This window comes from Hyperoodon ampullatus (assembly GCF_949752795.1).
Source record: "Hyperoodon ampullatus genome assembly, chromosome: 8".
NCBI classification, from domain to species: Eukaryota; Metazoa; Chordata; class Mammalia; order Artiodactyla; family Ziphiidae; genus Hyperoodon; species Hyperoodon ampullatus.
In genome coordinates, this window is record NC_136921.1 from 107,390,320 (window position 1) to 107,405,380 (window position 15,061).

General features: G+C 38.3%; 1 protein-coding gene across 1 annotated transcript in view; it reads left to right on the top strand.

Moving 5' to 3' along the window:
• The window catches only part of LOC307056772 (UPF0538 protein C2orf76 homolog), a 54,609-nt gene that overhangs the window by 23,416 nt on the left and 16,132 nt on the right, over positions 1-15,061 (top strand). Inside the window, exon 2 of the mRNA XM_079709652.1 lies at positions 2,104-2,154. Within this exon, the coding sequence (XP_079565778.1) occupies positions 2,104-2,154 (51 nt within the window). The remainder of the gene's footprint in view (positions 1-2,103; positions 2,155-15,061) is intronic.

Here is a 15,061-nt window from a genome sequence, read left to right on the forward strand (position 1 = left end):
CAACAGTGAGAGGCCCGCGTACCGCAAAAAAACAAAAAAAATTGCAGTCTTGCATTATCCTGATGGAAAATTATGCATTTTCTGTTGACTAGTTCTGGATGCTTTTCATCGAGTGCTACTTTCAGTTGGTCTAACTGGGAGCAGCACTTGTTGGAATTAATCGTTTGGTTTTCTGGAAGAAGCTCATAATAGAGGACTCCCTTCTAATCTTACCATATACGCAATATCACCTTCTTTGGATGAAGACCAGCCTTTGGTGTGGTTGGTGGTGGTTCATCTTGCTTGCCCCAAGATCTCTTCCGTTCCACATTATTGTACAGTATCCACTTTTCATCGCCCGTCACAATTTGTTTTAAAAACGGAACATTTTCATTACGTTTAAGTAGAGAATCACATGTGGAAATATGGTCAAGAAGGTTTTTTTCGCTTAACTTATGTGGAACCCAAACATCAAAGCAATGAACAAAACCAAGCTGGTGCAAATGATTTTCAGCGCTTGATTTGGATATTTTGAGTATGTCGTCTATTTTCTGTGTGGTATAACATTGATTGTTCTCAGTTAATGTCTCGATTTGATCGTTGTCAACCTCAGCTGGTTTACCCGACCATGGAGCATCACCCAGCGAGAAATCTCCAGCACGAAACTCCGCAAAACACTTTTGACAAGTTCGATCGGTCACAGCACCTTCTCCATACACTGCACAAATCTTTTTTTTGTGTGTTTCAGTTGCATTTTTACCTTTCTTGAAATAGTAAAGCATAATATGCTGAAAATGTTGCTTTTTTTCTTCCATCTTCAATATTAAAATGGTTACACAAAAATTCACCAATTTTGATAAGTTTTTTTTAAAATGCACTCTGATATGACAGCTGTCACAATACAGTCTAACAAAATTGTTTTGAATGAAGTTAAAGAAAACTAAGTGCTACTAGAGCCATCTTATAGAAAAAACTGAAAGAACCTTTTGGCCAACTCAGTACCTTTTTACAGGATTCACAGGGAGCATGTGCTCTCAAGAGTGGGGACTTGTCTTGGTAACTTCTTATTTACCCTGTATCTGGAATACTTGGTAGTAGGTAGTTTAAATGCATATAACATAAATGAATAAATTATATTTTAATTTTGGTATGTATTTGACCTTTAAAAGGTAAATGTACTTAAACAGTTTTCCTAGTTCAGATGTGTGGGATTTTTAAGAGTTTTCTTTGATAACACATTCCTGTGGTTTTAAGATCAAAATGTAAAAAGGAATACAGTGAGAAGTCTCCTTGCCACTTCTGTTCTCTATCTGACCAGTGCATCATGCTCCCTCGCATGAAAATATAAGCAAATATAAACATATATTCTTATTTTTACCCTCTTTTACTTAAAAGGTGGCTTACTAAAAATAAGGCTCTGCTTTATGCCTCCTTTACTCTTGACATATCTTAAAGATCTTATCATATTAGTAGAGAGCTTCTTCCTCATCCTTTTTTGTTTTTTACAGTTGAAAAATATGTATAATTGTTTGGGCATATTATAGTTTTTTTAGCAAGTACCCCCACTGAAGGATATTTGGATTTTTCCAGGCATTGCGAACAGTGCTACAGTTAGTACCTTTGTATGTATGGTCGTTTAATACACACATGCACAAGAGTGTGCAAAGTATATCTCTATGGTAAATTCTCCAAGTGGAATTGCTAGGTCAAAAGGTATATGCATATGTAATTTTGATGTATGTTACTTAATTGCCCTCTGTAGGGGTTGTAGTTTAATTATTATTTAAAACTAATTCTAGTATTTGGGACACTGTTTAAAATTTATTTTTACTCTGTTTTTGTTCTGTTTTCTTTGCTGAGTTAGAGTTGTTACATGGTAGGTTATCTGAAATTTGGTAAGAGTATTAAGATCGTTCTAGATAACTGGTTTCCACTACCACCTTAACCCCCCCCCAAGGGGTTCTCAGATTCATGTGCTAAATGAACATCAACTATATAATAATGTCTCCCACGTACATACTGTATATTTCAAATGTATAAATGCTATTGTATAATAAAATGCTAATTCACTTAACACTATGTCTATTTGAATATTTTATAATAAAAATAATCTTTCTCTTACAGATATCCCTTTGAGGACCAGCCTGCCACCACCATTCAGAAACTATAAATATGGTAACCAATTTTTCTTAGTCTTTTAAGATATATATTAATATAATTTCACATTAGTTTTATATTGATGTGAATTTAAATTTGGTTTTCAAAAATAAATTTACTCTCTGTATGTAAAAACCACTATGGAAGTTATTTAGAAATATAGGGATTCTAGTATATCATTAAATTGTAATTGTGTATGAATTGTATATTCCTCCTATTTGTGAGGAATAGCATGTTTGGCAAACTTTAAAATCAATTTCTTTGTCAGGTAATCAGAAAAGAAGAAATGATTAAAGACTAGGAATTATAAGAAGAGATTTAACATTTTAGATGCCAGTAACTTGAGCATGTTACATAGTAATTTTATATGTTGCAATTATTGATTTTAAAATGTAGTAATAAGGCAAGAAGCTGGGTTTCATTATTTATTATAAAGATGGTACAGTTATTAACCTTCAGCATAGTGACACTCACCAAACTTTGAATTTGAGACTTCACTTGAGAATTACAATGCACCTAATAAATATTTCTGTTAATTGGTGCAGACATTTTTAAAGCATAAATTTTTTATTACCCTAGATCATTTTTGGAGTGGTTTTTAATTCTGCTGCCATTTGGTAGAGCAACTTATGACCTAAAATACTTTGAAATCACAATCTTCACCGTGTGTATGCATTTTAATATCCAGAGACTAATTGTGAGGTCACAAGGGGTAGTCAAGCAGAAGTTAAAGGCACTGAGTGGGAAGTACTTTGAGTTATTGGACTTAAAGAATTAACATACTAAATATTGAATAAGAGAAAGGAATAAAAAGCATGATTAACTAAATATGAAACTTCTCCAGTTTCGTCTTTCATGGCTTTCCAAGTATCATGCCTTGAAATATAACCTTAAACTTGAATCAGCCTGCAGATGCCACTTAAAGTTAGCATAGCTACATATAGTTTCCCTTTTTGCATGGTGTGGGTGTGTATTCAAACTTGTGTTCCATGTAAGTTATTTTAAAAGACCAGTTTTAGATCATGAAATCATCAAAATATCTGACTGTTAGTCATCATGGTGGTAAATAATATATTCCCGTCAATTTCTCCCTTTATGTATGTTAGTATTTGTTTTGTGTTTTTACGTGCTCCTGTATTGGGTGCTATATGTTTTTTCAAATTAATTAATTAATTAATTAATTGGGCTGCATTGGCCCTTTGTTGCAGTGCGCGGGCTTCTCTCTCATGGCGCGCAGGCTCAGTAGTTGGGGCGCAGGCTGTAGAGCACATGGGCTTAGTTGACCCGCAGCATGTGGTATCTTAGTTCCCTGACCAGGGATCAAACCCGTGTCCCTTGCACTGGAAGGCAGATTCTTAACCCCTGGACCACCAGGGAAGTCCCGAGTGCATATATGTTAATGAGTGTAATCCTCTTCTTGTATTGAGCCTTTTATCATTATATAGTGTCCTTTCTTTCTTTACGGCCTTTATTATAAAGTCTATTTTGTCTGATATAAGTATTTCCTCCCCTGCTTTCTTGTCCTTTTCATTTGCCTGAAATAACTTTAAAAAACTTGTTTTGTTTTTGTTTTGTTTATTTTTTAATTGAAGTATAGTTGATTTACAATGTTATGTTAATTTCTGCTGTGCAGCAGAGTGACTCAGTTATACATATATATACATTCTTTTTTATATTCTTTTCCATTATGGTTTATCCCAGTACATTGAATATAGTTCCCTGTGCTATATAGTAGGACCTTGTTGCCCATCCATTCTATACGTAATAGTTTGCATCTACTAATTCCAAAACTCTAAGTCCATCCCTCCCCCACACTCCTCCCCCTTGGCAACCACAAGTCTGTTCTCTATGTCTGTGAGTCTGTTTCTGCTTTGTAGATAGGGTTCGTTTGTGTCATATTTTAGATTCCACATATAAGTGATATATGGTATTTGTCTTTCTCTTTCTGACTTACTTAGTGTGATAGTCTCTAGTTGCATCCATGTTGCTGCAAATGGCATTGTTTCATTCTTTTTTATGGCTGAGGAGTATCCCATTGTATACATGTACCACGCCTTCTTTATCCATTCCTCTGTCAGTAGACATTTAGTTTGTTTCCATGTCTTGGCTATTGTGAATAGTGCTGCTATGAACATAGGGGTGAATGTATCTTTTTAAATTGTAGTTTTGTCCGGATATACGCCCAGGAGTGGGATTGTTGGATCCTACGGTAGTTCTATTTTTTAGTTTTTTGAGGAACCTCCATACTGTTTTCCATAGTGGCTGCACCAACTTACATTCCCACCAACAGTGTAGGAGGGTTCCCCTTTCTCCACACCCTCTCCAGCATTTGTTATTTATAGACTTTTTAATGATGACCATTCTGACCGGTGTGAGGTGGTACTAGTTGTAGTTTTGATTTACATTTCTCTAATAATTAGTGATGTTGAGCATCTTTTCATATGCCTATTGGCCATCTGTATGTTTCTTTGGAGAAATGTCTATTTAGGTCTTCTGCCCATTTTTTGATTGGGTTGTTTGGTTTTTTATTGTTGAGTTGTATGAGCTGTTTGTATATTTTGGAAATTAAGCCCTTGTTGGTCGCATCATTTGCAAATATTTCTCCCATTCTGTAGATTGTCTTTTCATTTTGTTTATGGTTTCCTTTGCTGTGCAAAAGCTTGTAAGTTTGATTAGGTCCCATTTGTTTATTTTTCTATTGCCTATTGCCTTGGGAGACTGACCTAAGAAAACATTGGTATGATTTATGTCAGAGAATGTTTTCTTCTAGGAGTTTTATGGTGTATTGTCTTATGTTTAAGTCTTTAAGCCATTTTGAGTTTATTTTTGTACATGGTGTGAGGGTGTGTTCTAACTTCACTGATTTACATGCAGCTATCCAACTTTCCCAGCACCACTTGCTGAAGAGACTTTTTCCCATTTTGTATTCTTGCCTACTTTGTCAATGATTAATTGACTGTAGGTGTGTGGGTTTATTTCTTGGCTCTCTATTCTGTTCCATTGATCCATATGTCTGTTTTTGTACCAGTATCACACCGTTTTGATTACTGTAGCTTTGTAGTATTGTCTGAAGTCTAGAAGGGTTATGCCTCCTGCTTTGTTCCTTTTCCTCAGGATTGCTTTGGCAGTTCTGGGTCTTTTATGGTTCCATGCATGAAATATCTTTTTCCATCCCCTCACTTTCAATCTGTGTGTGTCCTTCACCCTAAAATGGATCCCTTGTAGGCAGCATACTGTAGGCTCTTGTTTTATTATCCAATCTTTCACTCTATGTCGTTTGATTGGAGCATTTAGTCCATTGACATTTAAGCTAATTATTGATAGATAGGTATTCCCATTTTAAACATTGTTTTCCAGTTGATTTTGTATTTCTTCCTTGTTCCTTTTTCTTTTTCCATGGTAGTGGATAACGTACCTCTCATATTATTCCACCTTATTAACATTCTCTTGTCCTGTTATTTCTGTACTACTCAGATGAATTGACAGGAAAAATGAATACATTTATCTGTGAAGAAATTAGAGAACCACCATGGCTTTGATAGATTTCAACTGACTGTCTTTATTTGGCTCTTTAACAATCTGCCACTTTGTGTTTGACAAGAAAGGCTGAAGTGTTACTTTCTCACCTGTCCTTGTCCTGCAGTATTGCTACACTCTCTATGGGATTGAACACACTGGGTGTTGGGGAGTGGAAAGGGCACAAACTCAGATTTCATTTTTGTTAGTTGCCATTTCTGGCAAAGGTCCAGTTCTCTCTGCCAGGCCACCAAGAGGCTGAGATTTCTCAGAGCCCTTCCATCCATTTAATTGGCATCTACATCTATTACTGATTTACCCTGGGCAGACAGTGTGTTCATAAAGCACAGGGGATGTTGTTTTATTTCTAAATCCTTATTGTTTAGGCATGGTGCATGTGTGCAGTAAATGTTGGTTGTTGTGCAGTATGGGGCTGCTAATCCTGTTTGTTTCTAAGGCTGTGTGAGATTAAATTAAACAATGCATGTGTGAACACATTAAATACTCCACAAACATAAGATCTTGTTTTTATTTTTATGAGGTTGCTTCCCTCAAGGAATTTGCATTAAGGAAACAATATCCACAGAAGTTGTTTCTGTTAATAATGAAGATTATTTTTTTAAGAGGGAAAAACAAGTGAAAGAGATGATTTAACAAAGAAAGGGACATTAATACAAGATCTTTTGCTAGCTTGTCATTTCTCCTTTCTTACCTTCTTCCCAAGTCTTACCAATTTCTGTTGGAGAGAAAAATCTGGTGAAAATTTCTGTTCAGAGCATTTCTTTTTCTGCTTAAAAATGTGGCCTCCTTCTTGTGGGGTTCTAGAACCTATCAGAACAAAGATATTTCTAATTTAAAGACTTGTTAGCAAAATATATAGAAGATGATTAACATTTGGCAAGGTCAAACTACGGTTTTGCAAGTTGATTGCAAGGTCCTTTTGTTTTAAAAAAAACTACTATTGGCTTCCTTGGTCTCCAGTAACAAACCGATATATATTTGCAGTGAGAAAATGAGTGTAATAGGTAACTCAGTATAATAGATAATTCACAAGTCACATTTGTTTATTTTCTTGTGTACATTATAAGCTTATTTTTAGCAGTTGTGGCATATTTACTTCCTAAGTGTGTGTATTTCACTTAGGTTAGATTTATTTTTATTTCTTAACCATACATATAGTCCAGGGATTAGGCTGACCTTATATTAAAAATTGCAATAGGTAATTGAAAGTTGACTATTTAAAATAATGGGTAGGGCTTCCCTGGTGGCGCAGTGGTTGAGAGTCTGCCTGCCGATGCAGGGAACATGGGTTTGTGCCCCGGTCCGGGAAGATCCCACATGCCACGGAGCGGCTGGGCCCGTGAGCCATGGCCGCTGAGCCTGCGTGTCCGGAGCCTGTGCTCTGCAATGGGAGAGGCCACAACAGTGAGAGGCCTGCGTACCACAAAAATAAATAAATAAATAAAATAAAATAAAATAAAATAAAACAATTGGTAATTCAGGGTGCTGGTTCTTAACTGAATAGGTACCCTATTCTTCTTTATTATTAGAACATAGTTAAATCACGGTTTGTTTTTTTTAAACAGATTTTTTTTTATTCAAACAGAAAGTCACAAAAATTATAATCATCCTCATCAGTTCACTCAGTCCCATGTAGTTAATTTTTTTTTCATCATGATCTTTTGTTAGCACTTTTATGAATTCATCAGTTTTCCATTAGAGTTCTGAAAATACTTATTCATTCAGTTCAGCAGTATAGTCAGTTACCAGAAACCTGTGCTTGTCAGAGTCTTTTCCATGAACTCCTTGAAGATGAAACCCTTTTTTATAAGAACATTTTTGCAAAAGCATCAGCGTACACCCAGAACTGTCTGTAAATGACAAAAGACTTAAAAATGACCATGGTTAAAGATTTGATGAAAGTTCATAATAATGCATTTGACAAGGAAATTTAGTTATTTCTGAGATGTACATTTTAAAATAATAACTAGAATTATGACATATAACATTATACCAGAACATGTAAGATTTTTAGGAATTCCATGTAATGTCTGAAACATTTATTTTAATATATTTCCATACAAATAACCCAAAGAAAGTTTAGTATTAGTTGTTTTTTTCTAATTTTTATTTATTTTTTCATACAGCAGTTTCTTCTTAGTTATCAGTTTTATACACATCAGTGTATACATGTCAATCCCAATCGCCCAATTCATCACACCACCATCCCCCCCACCCCCGCTGCTTTCCCCCCTTGGTGTCCATACGTTTGTTCTCTACATCTGTGTCTCAACTTCTACCCTGCAAACCTGTTCATCTGTACCATTTACTAGGTTCCACATACATGCGTTAATATACGATATTTGTTTTTCTCTTTCTGACTTACTTCACTCTGTATAACAGTCTCTAGATCCATCCACGTCTCAACAAATGACCCAATTTCGTTCCTTTTTATGGCTTGAGTAATATTCCATTGTATATATGTACCACATCTTCTTTATCCATTCGTCTGTCGATGGGCATTTAGATTGCTTCCATGACCTGGCTATTCTAAATAGTGCTGCAATGAACATTGGGGTGCATGCGTCTTTTTGAATTATGGTTTTCTGTGGGTATATGCCCAGTAGTGGGATTGCTGGATCATATGGTAATTCTATTTTTAGTTTTGAAGGAACCTCCATACTGTTCTCCATAGTGGCTGTATCAATTTACATTCCCACCAACAGTGCAAGAGGGTTCCCTTTTCTCCACGCCCTCTTCAGCATTTGTTGTTTGTAGATTTCTTGATGATGGCCATTCTGACTGGTGTGAGGTGATACCTCATTGTAGTTTTGAATTGCATTTCTCTAATAATTAGTGACGTTGAGCAGCTTTTAATGTGCTTCTTGGCCATCTGTATGTCTTCTTTGGAGAAATGTCTATTTAGGTCTGCCCATTTTTGGATTGGGTTGTTTGTTTCTTTAATATTGAGCTGCATGAGCTGTTTATATATTTTGGAGATTAAGCCTTTGTCTTTTGATTCATTTGCAAATATTATCTCCCATTCTGAGGGTTGTTTCTTCGTCTTGTTTATGGTTTCCTTTGCTGTGCAAAAGCTTTAAAGTTTCATTAGGTCCCATTTGTTTATTTTTGTTTTTATTTCCATTACTCTCTGAGGTGGATGAAAAAAGATCTTGCTGTAATTTCTGTCAAAGAGTGTTCTTCCTATGTTTTCCTCTAAGAGTTTTATAGAGTCTGGTCTAACATGTAGGTCTTGAATCCATTTTGAGAATATTTTTGTGTATGGTGTTAGGGAGTGTTCTAATTTCATTCTTTCACATGTAGCTGTCCAGTTTCCCCAGCACCACTTATTGAAGAGACTGTCTTTTCTCCATTGTATATCCTTGCTTCCTTTGTCATAGATTACTTGACCATAGGTGCATGAGTTTATCTCTGGGCTTTCTTTTTTTTTTTTTTTTTTTTGCGGTACGCGGGCCTCTCACTGCTGCGGCCTCTCCCGTTGCGGAGCACAGGCTCCGGACGCGCAGGCTCAGCGGCCATGGCTCACGGGCCCAGCTGCTCCGTGGCATGTGGGATCTTCCCAGACCAGGGCACGAACCTGTGTCCCCTGCATCGGCAGGCGCACTCTCAACCACTGCGCCACCAGGGAAGCCCCCTGGGCTTTCTATCTTGTTCCATTGATCAATGTTTCTGTTTTTGTGCCAGTACCATACTGTCTTGATTACTGTAGCTTTGTAGTATAGTCTGAAGTCAGGGAGTCTGATTCCTCCTGCTCCTTTTTTTTTTTTTAATGAAATATATTTATAGTATTTAGTTTTGTAAGTAACTTCCTTTCTTTATATATCTCTACAGGTTTTTTTTTTACATCTTTTTTTTGTTGTTGTTATTGGGCGTAGGAGTTAATTAATTAATTAATTAATTATTGCTGTGTTGGGTCTTCATTTCTGTGCGAGGGCTTTCTCTAGTTGTGGCAAGCAGGGGCCACTCTTCATCGTGGTGTGTGGGCCTCTCACTATCGCAGCCTCTCTTGTTGCAGAGCACAGGCTCCAGACGCGCAGGCTCAGTAGTTGTGTCTGACGGGACACATGTGGGATCCTCCCAGACCAGGGCTCAAACCCGTGTCCCCTGCATTAGCAGGCAGATTCTCAACCACTGCACCACCAGGGAAGCCCCCTTTTTTAATATCTTTATTGGAGTATAATTGCTTTACAATAGTGTGTTAGTTTCTGCTTTATAACAAAGTGAATCAGTTATACATATACATATGTTACCATATCTCTTCCCTCATGCACCTCCCTCCCTCCCACCCTCCCTATTCCACCCCTCTAGGTGGTCACAAAGCACCGAGCTGATCTCCCTGTGCTTGCGGCTGCTTCCCACTAGCTATGTATTTTACGTTTGGTAGTGTACATATGTCCATGCCACTCTCTCACTTTGTCACAGTTCACCCCTTCCCCCTCCCCATATCCTCAATCCCCTTCCATTTTTTTCCCTCAAGACTGCTTTGGCTATTTGGGGTCTTTGGTGTCTCCATAGAAATTTTAAGATATTTTGTTCTAGTTCTGTAAAAAATGCCACTGGTAATTTGATAGGGATTGCATTGAATCTGTAGATTGCTTTGGTTAGTACAGTCATTTTCACAATATTGATTCTTCCAATTCAAGAACATGGTATATCTCTCCATCTGTTGATATCATCTTTAACTGCTTTCATCAGTGTCTTATACTTTTCTGCGTACAGGTCTTTTGTCTCCCTAGGTAGGTTTATTCCTAGGTATTTTATTCTTTTTGTGGCAATGGTCAGTGGGAGTGTTTCCTTAATTTCTCTTTCAGATTTTTCATCATTAGTGTATAGGAAAGCAAGAGATTTCTGTCCATTTATTTTGTATCCTGCAACTTTACCAAATTCATTAATTAGCTCTAGTAGTTTTCTGGTGGCATCTTTACCATTCTTTGTGTATAGTATCATGTCATCTGCAAAGAGTGACAGTTTGACTTCTTTTCCAATTTGTATTCCTTTTATTTCTTTTTCTTCTTTGATTGCTGTGGCTAGGACTTCCAAAACTATGTTGAATAATAGTGGTGAGAGTGGACATCCTTGTCTTGTTCCTGATCTTAGAGGAAATGCTTTCAGTTTTTCACCATTGAGAATGATGTGTGCTGTGTGTTTGTCATATATGGCCTTTATTATGTTGAGGTAGTTCCCTCTATCCCCACTTTCTGAAGAGTTTTTATCAAAAATGGGTGTTGAATTTTGTCAAAAGCTTTTTCTGCATCTATTGAGATGATTGTATGGTTTTTCTTTCCTCAATTTGTTAATATGGTGTATCACATTGATTGATTTGCATGTATTGAAGAATCCTTGCATCCCTGGGATAAATCCCACTTGATCATGGTGTTTGATCCTTTTAATGTGTTGTTGGATTCTGTTTGCTAGTATTTTGTTGAGGATTTTTGCATCTATATTCATCAGTGATATTGGTCTGTAATTTTCTTCTTTTGTAGTGTCTTTGTCTGGTTTTGGTACCAGGGTGATGGTGGCCTCATAGAATGAGTTTGGGAGTGTTCCTTCCTCTGCAAATTTTGGAAGAGTTTGAGAAGGATGGGTGTTAGCTCTTCTCTAAATGTTTGATAGAATTCACCTGTGAAGCCATCTGGTCCTGGACTTTTGTTTGTTGGAAGATTTTTAATCACAGTTTCAATTTCATTACTTCTGATTGGTCTGTTCATATTTTCTGTTTCTTCTTGGTTCAGTCTTGGAAGGTTACACCTTTCTAAGAATTTGTGCATTTCTTCCAGGTTGTCCATTTTATTGGCATAGAGCTGCTTGTAGTAGTCTCTTAGGACGCTTTGTATTTCTGCGGTGTCTGTTGTAACTTCTCCTTTTTCATTTCCAATTTTATTGGTTTGAGTCCTCTCCCTCTTTTTCTTCATGAGTCTGGCTAATGGTTTATCAATTTTGTTTATCTTCTCAAAGAACCAGCTTTTAGTTTTATTGATCTTTGCTGTTGTTTTCTTTGTTTCTATTTCATTTATTTCTGCTCTGATCTTTATGATTTCTTTCCTTCTGCTAACTTTGGGTTTTGTTTTTTCTTCTTTTTCTAGTTCCTTTAGGTGTAAGGTTAGATTGTTTATTTGAGATATTTTTTGTTTCTTGAGGTAGACTTATATAGCTATAAACTTCCCTCTTAGAGCTGCTTTTGCTGCATCCCATAGGTTTTGGATCGTCGTGTGTTCATTGTCATTTGTCTCTAGGTATTTTTTGATTTCCTCTTTGATTTCTTCAGTGATCTCTTGGTTATTCAGTAACGTATTGTTTAGCCTCCATGTGTTTGTGTTTTTTACGTTTTTTTTCCCCCTGTAATTGATTTCTAATCTCATAGTGTTGTGGTCAGAAAAGATGCTTGGGGCTTCCCTGGTGGCGCAGTGGTTGAGAGTCTGCCTGCCGATGCAGGGGACATGGATTCGTGCCCCGGTCCGGGAAGATCCCACATGCCGCGGAGCGGCTGGGCCTGTGAGCCATGGCCGCTGAGCCTGCGCGTCCGGAGCCTGTGCTCTGCAATGGGAGAGGCCACAACAGTGAGAGGCCCGCGTACAGCAAAAAAAAAAAAAAAAAAAAAAAAAAAAAAGAAAAGAAAAGATGCTTGATATGATTTCAGTTTTCTTAAGTTTACTGAGGCTTGATTTGTGACCCAAGATGGGATATATCCTTGAGAATGTTCCGTGCGCACTTGAGAAGAAGGTGTACGCTGCTGTTTTTGGATGGAATGTCCTATAAATATCAATTAAATCTATCTGGTCTGTTGTGTCATTTAAAGCTTCTGTTTCCTTACTTATTTTCATTTTGGATGATCTGTCCATTGGTGTAAGTGAGGTGTTAAAGTCAACCACTATTATTGTTTTACTGTCGATTTCCTCTTTTATAGCTGTTAGCAGTTGCCTCATGTTTTGAGGTGCTCCTTATGTTGGGTGCATATATATATTTATAATTGTTATATCTTCTTCTTGGGTTGATCCTTTGATCATTATGTAGTGTCCTTCTTTGTCTCTTCTAATAGTCTTTATTTTAAAGTCTATTTTGTCTGATATAAGAATTGCTACTCCAGCTTTCTTTTGATTTCCATTTGCATGGAATATCTTTTTCCATCCCCTCACTTTCAGTCTGTATGTGTCCCTAGGTCTGAAGTGGGTCTCTTGTAGACAGCATATATATGGGTCTTGTTTTTGTATTCATTCAGCAAGCCTGTGTCTTTTGGTTGGAGCATTTAATCCATTCACATTTAAGGTAATTATCGATATGTATGTTTCTATGACCATTTTCTTAATTGTTTTGGGTTTGTTTTTGTAGGTCCTTTTCTTCCCTTGTGTTTCCCACTTAGAGAAGTTCCTTTAGCATTTGTTGTAGAGCTGGTTTGGTGGTGCTGAATTCTCTTAGCTTTTTCTTGTCTGTATAGCTTTTGATTTCTCCATCGAATCTGAATGAGATCCTTGCCAGGTAGAGTAATCTTGGTTGTAGGTTCTTCCCTTTCCTCGCTTTAAGTATATCATGCCACCCCCTTCTGGCTTGTAGAGTTTCTGCTGAGAAATCAGCTGTTAACCTTAGGGGAGTTCCCTTGTATGTTATTTGTCGTTTTTCCCTTGCTGCTTTCAGTAATTTTTCTTTGTCTTTAATTTTTGCCAATTTGATTACTATGTGTCTCGGCGTGTTTCTCCTTGGGTTTATCCTGTATGGGACTCGCTGCGCTTCCTAGACTTGGGTGGCTATTTCCTTTCCCATGTTAGGGAAGTTTTTGACTATAATCTCTTGAAATATTTTCTCTGGTCCTTTCTGTCTCTCTTCTCCTTCTGGGACCTCTATAATGCGAATGTTGTTTCGTTTAATGTTGTCCCAGAGGTCTCTTAGGCTGTCTTCATTTCTTTTCATTCTTTTTTCTTTATTCTGTTCTGCAGCCGTGAATTCCACCATTCTGTCTTCCAGGTCACTTATCCATTCTTCTTCCTCAGTTATTCTGCTATTGATTCCTTCTAGTGTAGTTTTCATTTCAGTTATTGTATTGTTCATCTCTGTTTTTTGTTCTTTCATTCTTGTTGATGTTTGTTAAACATTTCTTGCATCTTCTCGATCTTTGCCTTCATTCTTTTTCCAAGGTCCTGGATCATCTTCACTGTCATTATTCTCAATTGTTTTTCTGGAAGGTTGCCTATATACACTTCATTTAGTTGTTTTTCCTGGGTTTTATCTTGTTCCTTCATCTGGTACGTAGCCCTCTGCCTTTTCATCCTGTTTATCTTTCTGTGAATGTGGTTTTTGTTCCACAGGCTGCAGGACTGTAGTTCTTCTTGCTTCTGCTGTCTGCCCTCTGGTGGATGATGCTCTCTAAGAGGCTTGATGGGAGGGACTGGTGGTGGGTAGAGCTGGCTGTTGCTCTGGTGGGCAGAGCTCAGTAACACTTTAATCCACTTGACTGTTGATCAGTAGGGCTGGGTTCCCTCCCTGCTGGTTGTTTGGCCTGAGGCAAGCCAACACTGGAGTCTACCTGGGCTCTTTGGTGGGGCTAATGACAGACCCTGGGAGGGCTCAGGCAAAGGTGTCCTTCCCAGAACTTCTGCTGTCAGTGTCCTTGTCCCCACAGTGAGCCACAGCCACCCCCTTCCGCCTCTGCAGGAGACCCTCCGACACTAGCAGGTAGGTCTGGTTCAGTCTCCTATGGGGCCACTGCTCTTTCCCCTGGGTCCTGATGCACACACTACTTTGTGTGTGCCCTCCGAGAGTGGAGTCTCTGTTTCCCCCATTCCTGTCGCAGTCCTGCAATCAATTCCCACTAGGCTTCAAAGTCTGATTCTCTAGGAATTCCTCCTCCTGTTGTCAGACCCCCAGGTTGGGAAGCCTGACGTGGGGCTCAGAACCTTCACTCCAGTGGTTGGTCTTCTGTGGTATAAGTGTTCTCCAGTCTGTGAGTCACCCACCCACCAGTTATGGGATTTTACTTCACTGTGATTACGCCCTTCCTACCATCTCACTGTGGCTTCTCCTTTGTCTTTGGATGTGGGGTATCTTTTTTGGTGAGTTCCAGTGTCTTCCTGCCGATGATTGTCTAGCAGCTAGTTGTGATTCTGGTGTTCTCGCAAGAGGGAGTGAGAGCACGTCCTTCTAGGCTGCCATCTTGGTTCCTCCCTTTTCTGGGGTTTTATCTTGTTCCTTTATTTTGCGGTATGCGGGCCTCTCACTGTTGTGGCCTCTCCTGTTGCGGAGCACAGGCTCCGGACACACAGGCCCAGTGGCCATGGCTCATGGGCCCAGCTGCTCCGCGGCATGTGGGATCTTCCCGGACCAGGGCACGAACCCGTGTCCCCTGCATCGGCAGGTAGACTCTCAACCACTGCGCCACCAGGGAAGCCCTATCTTGTTC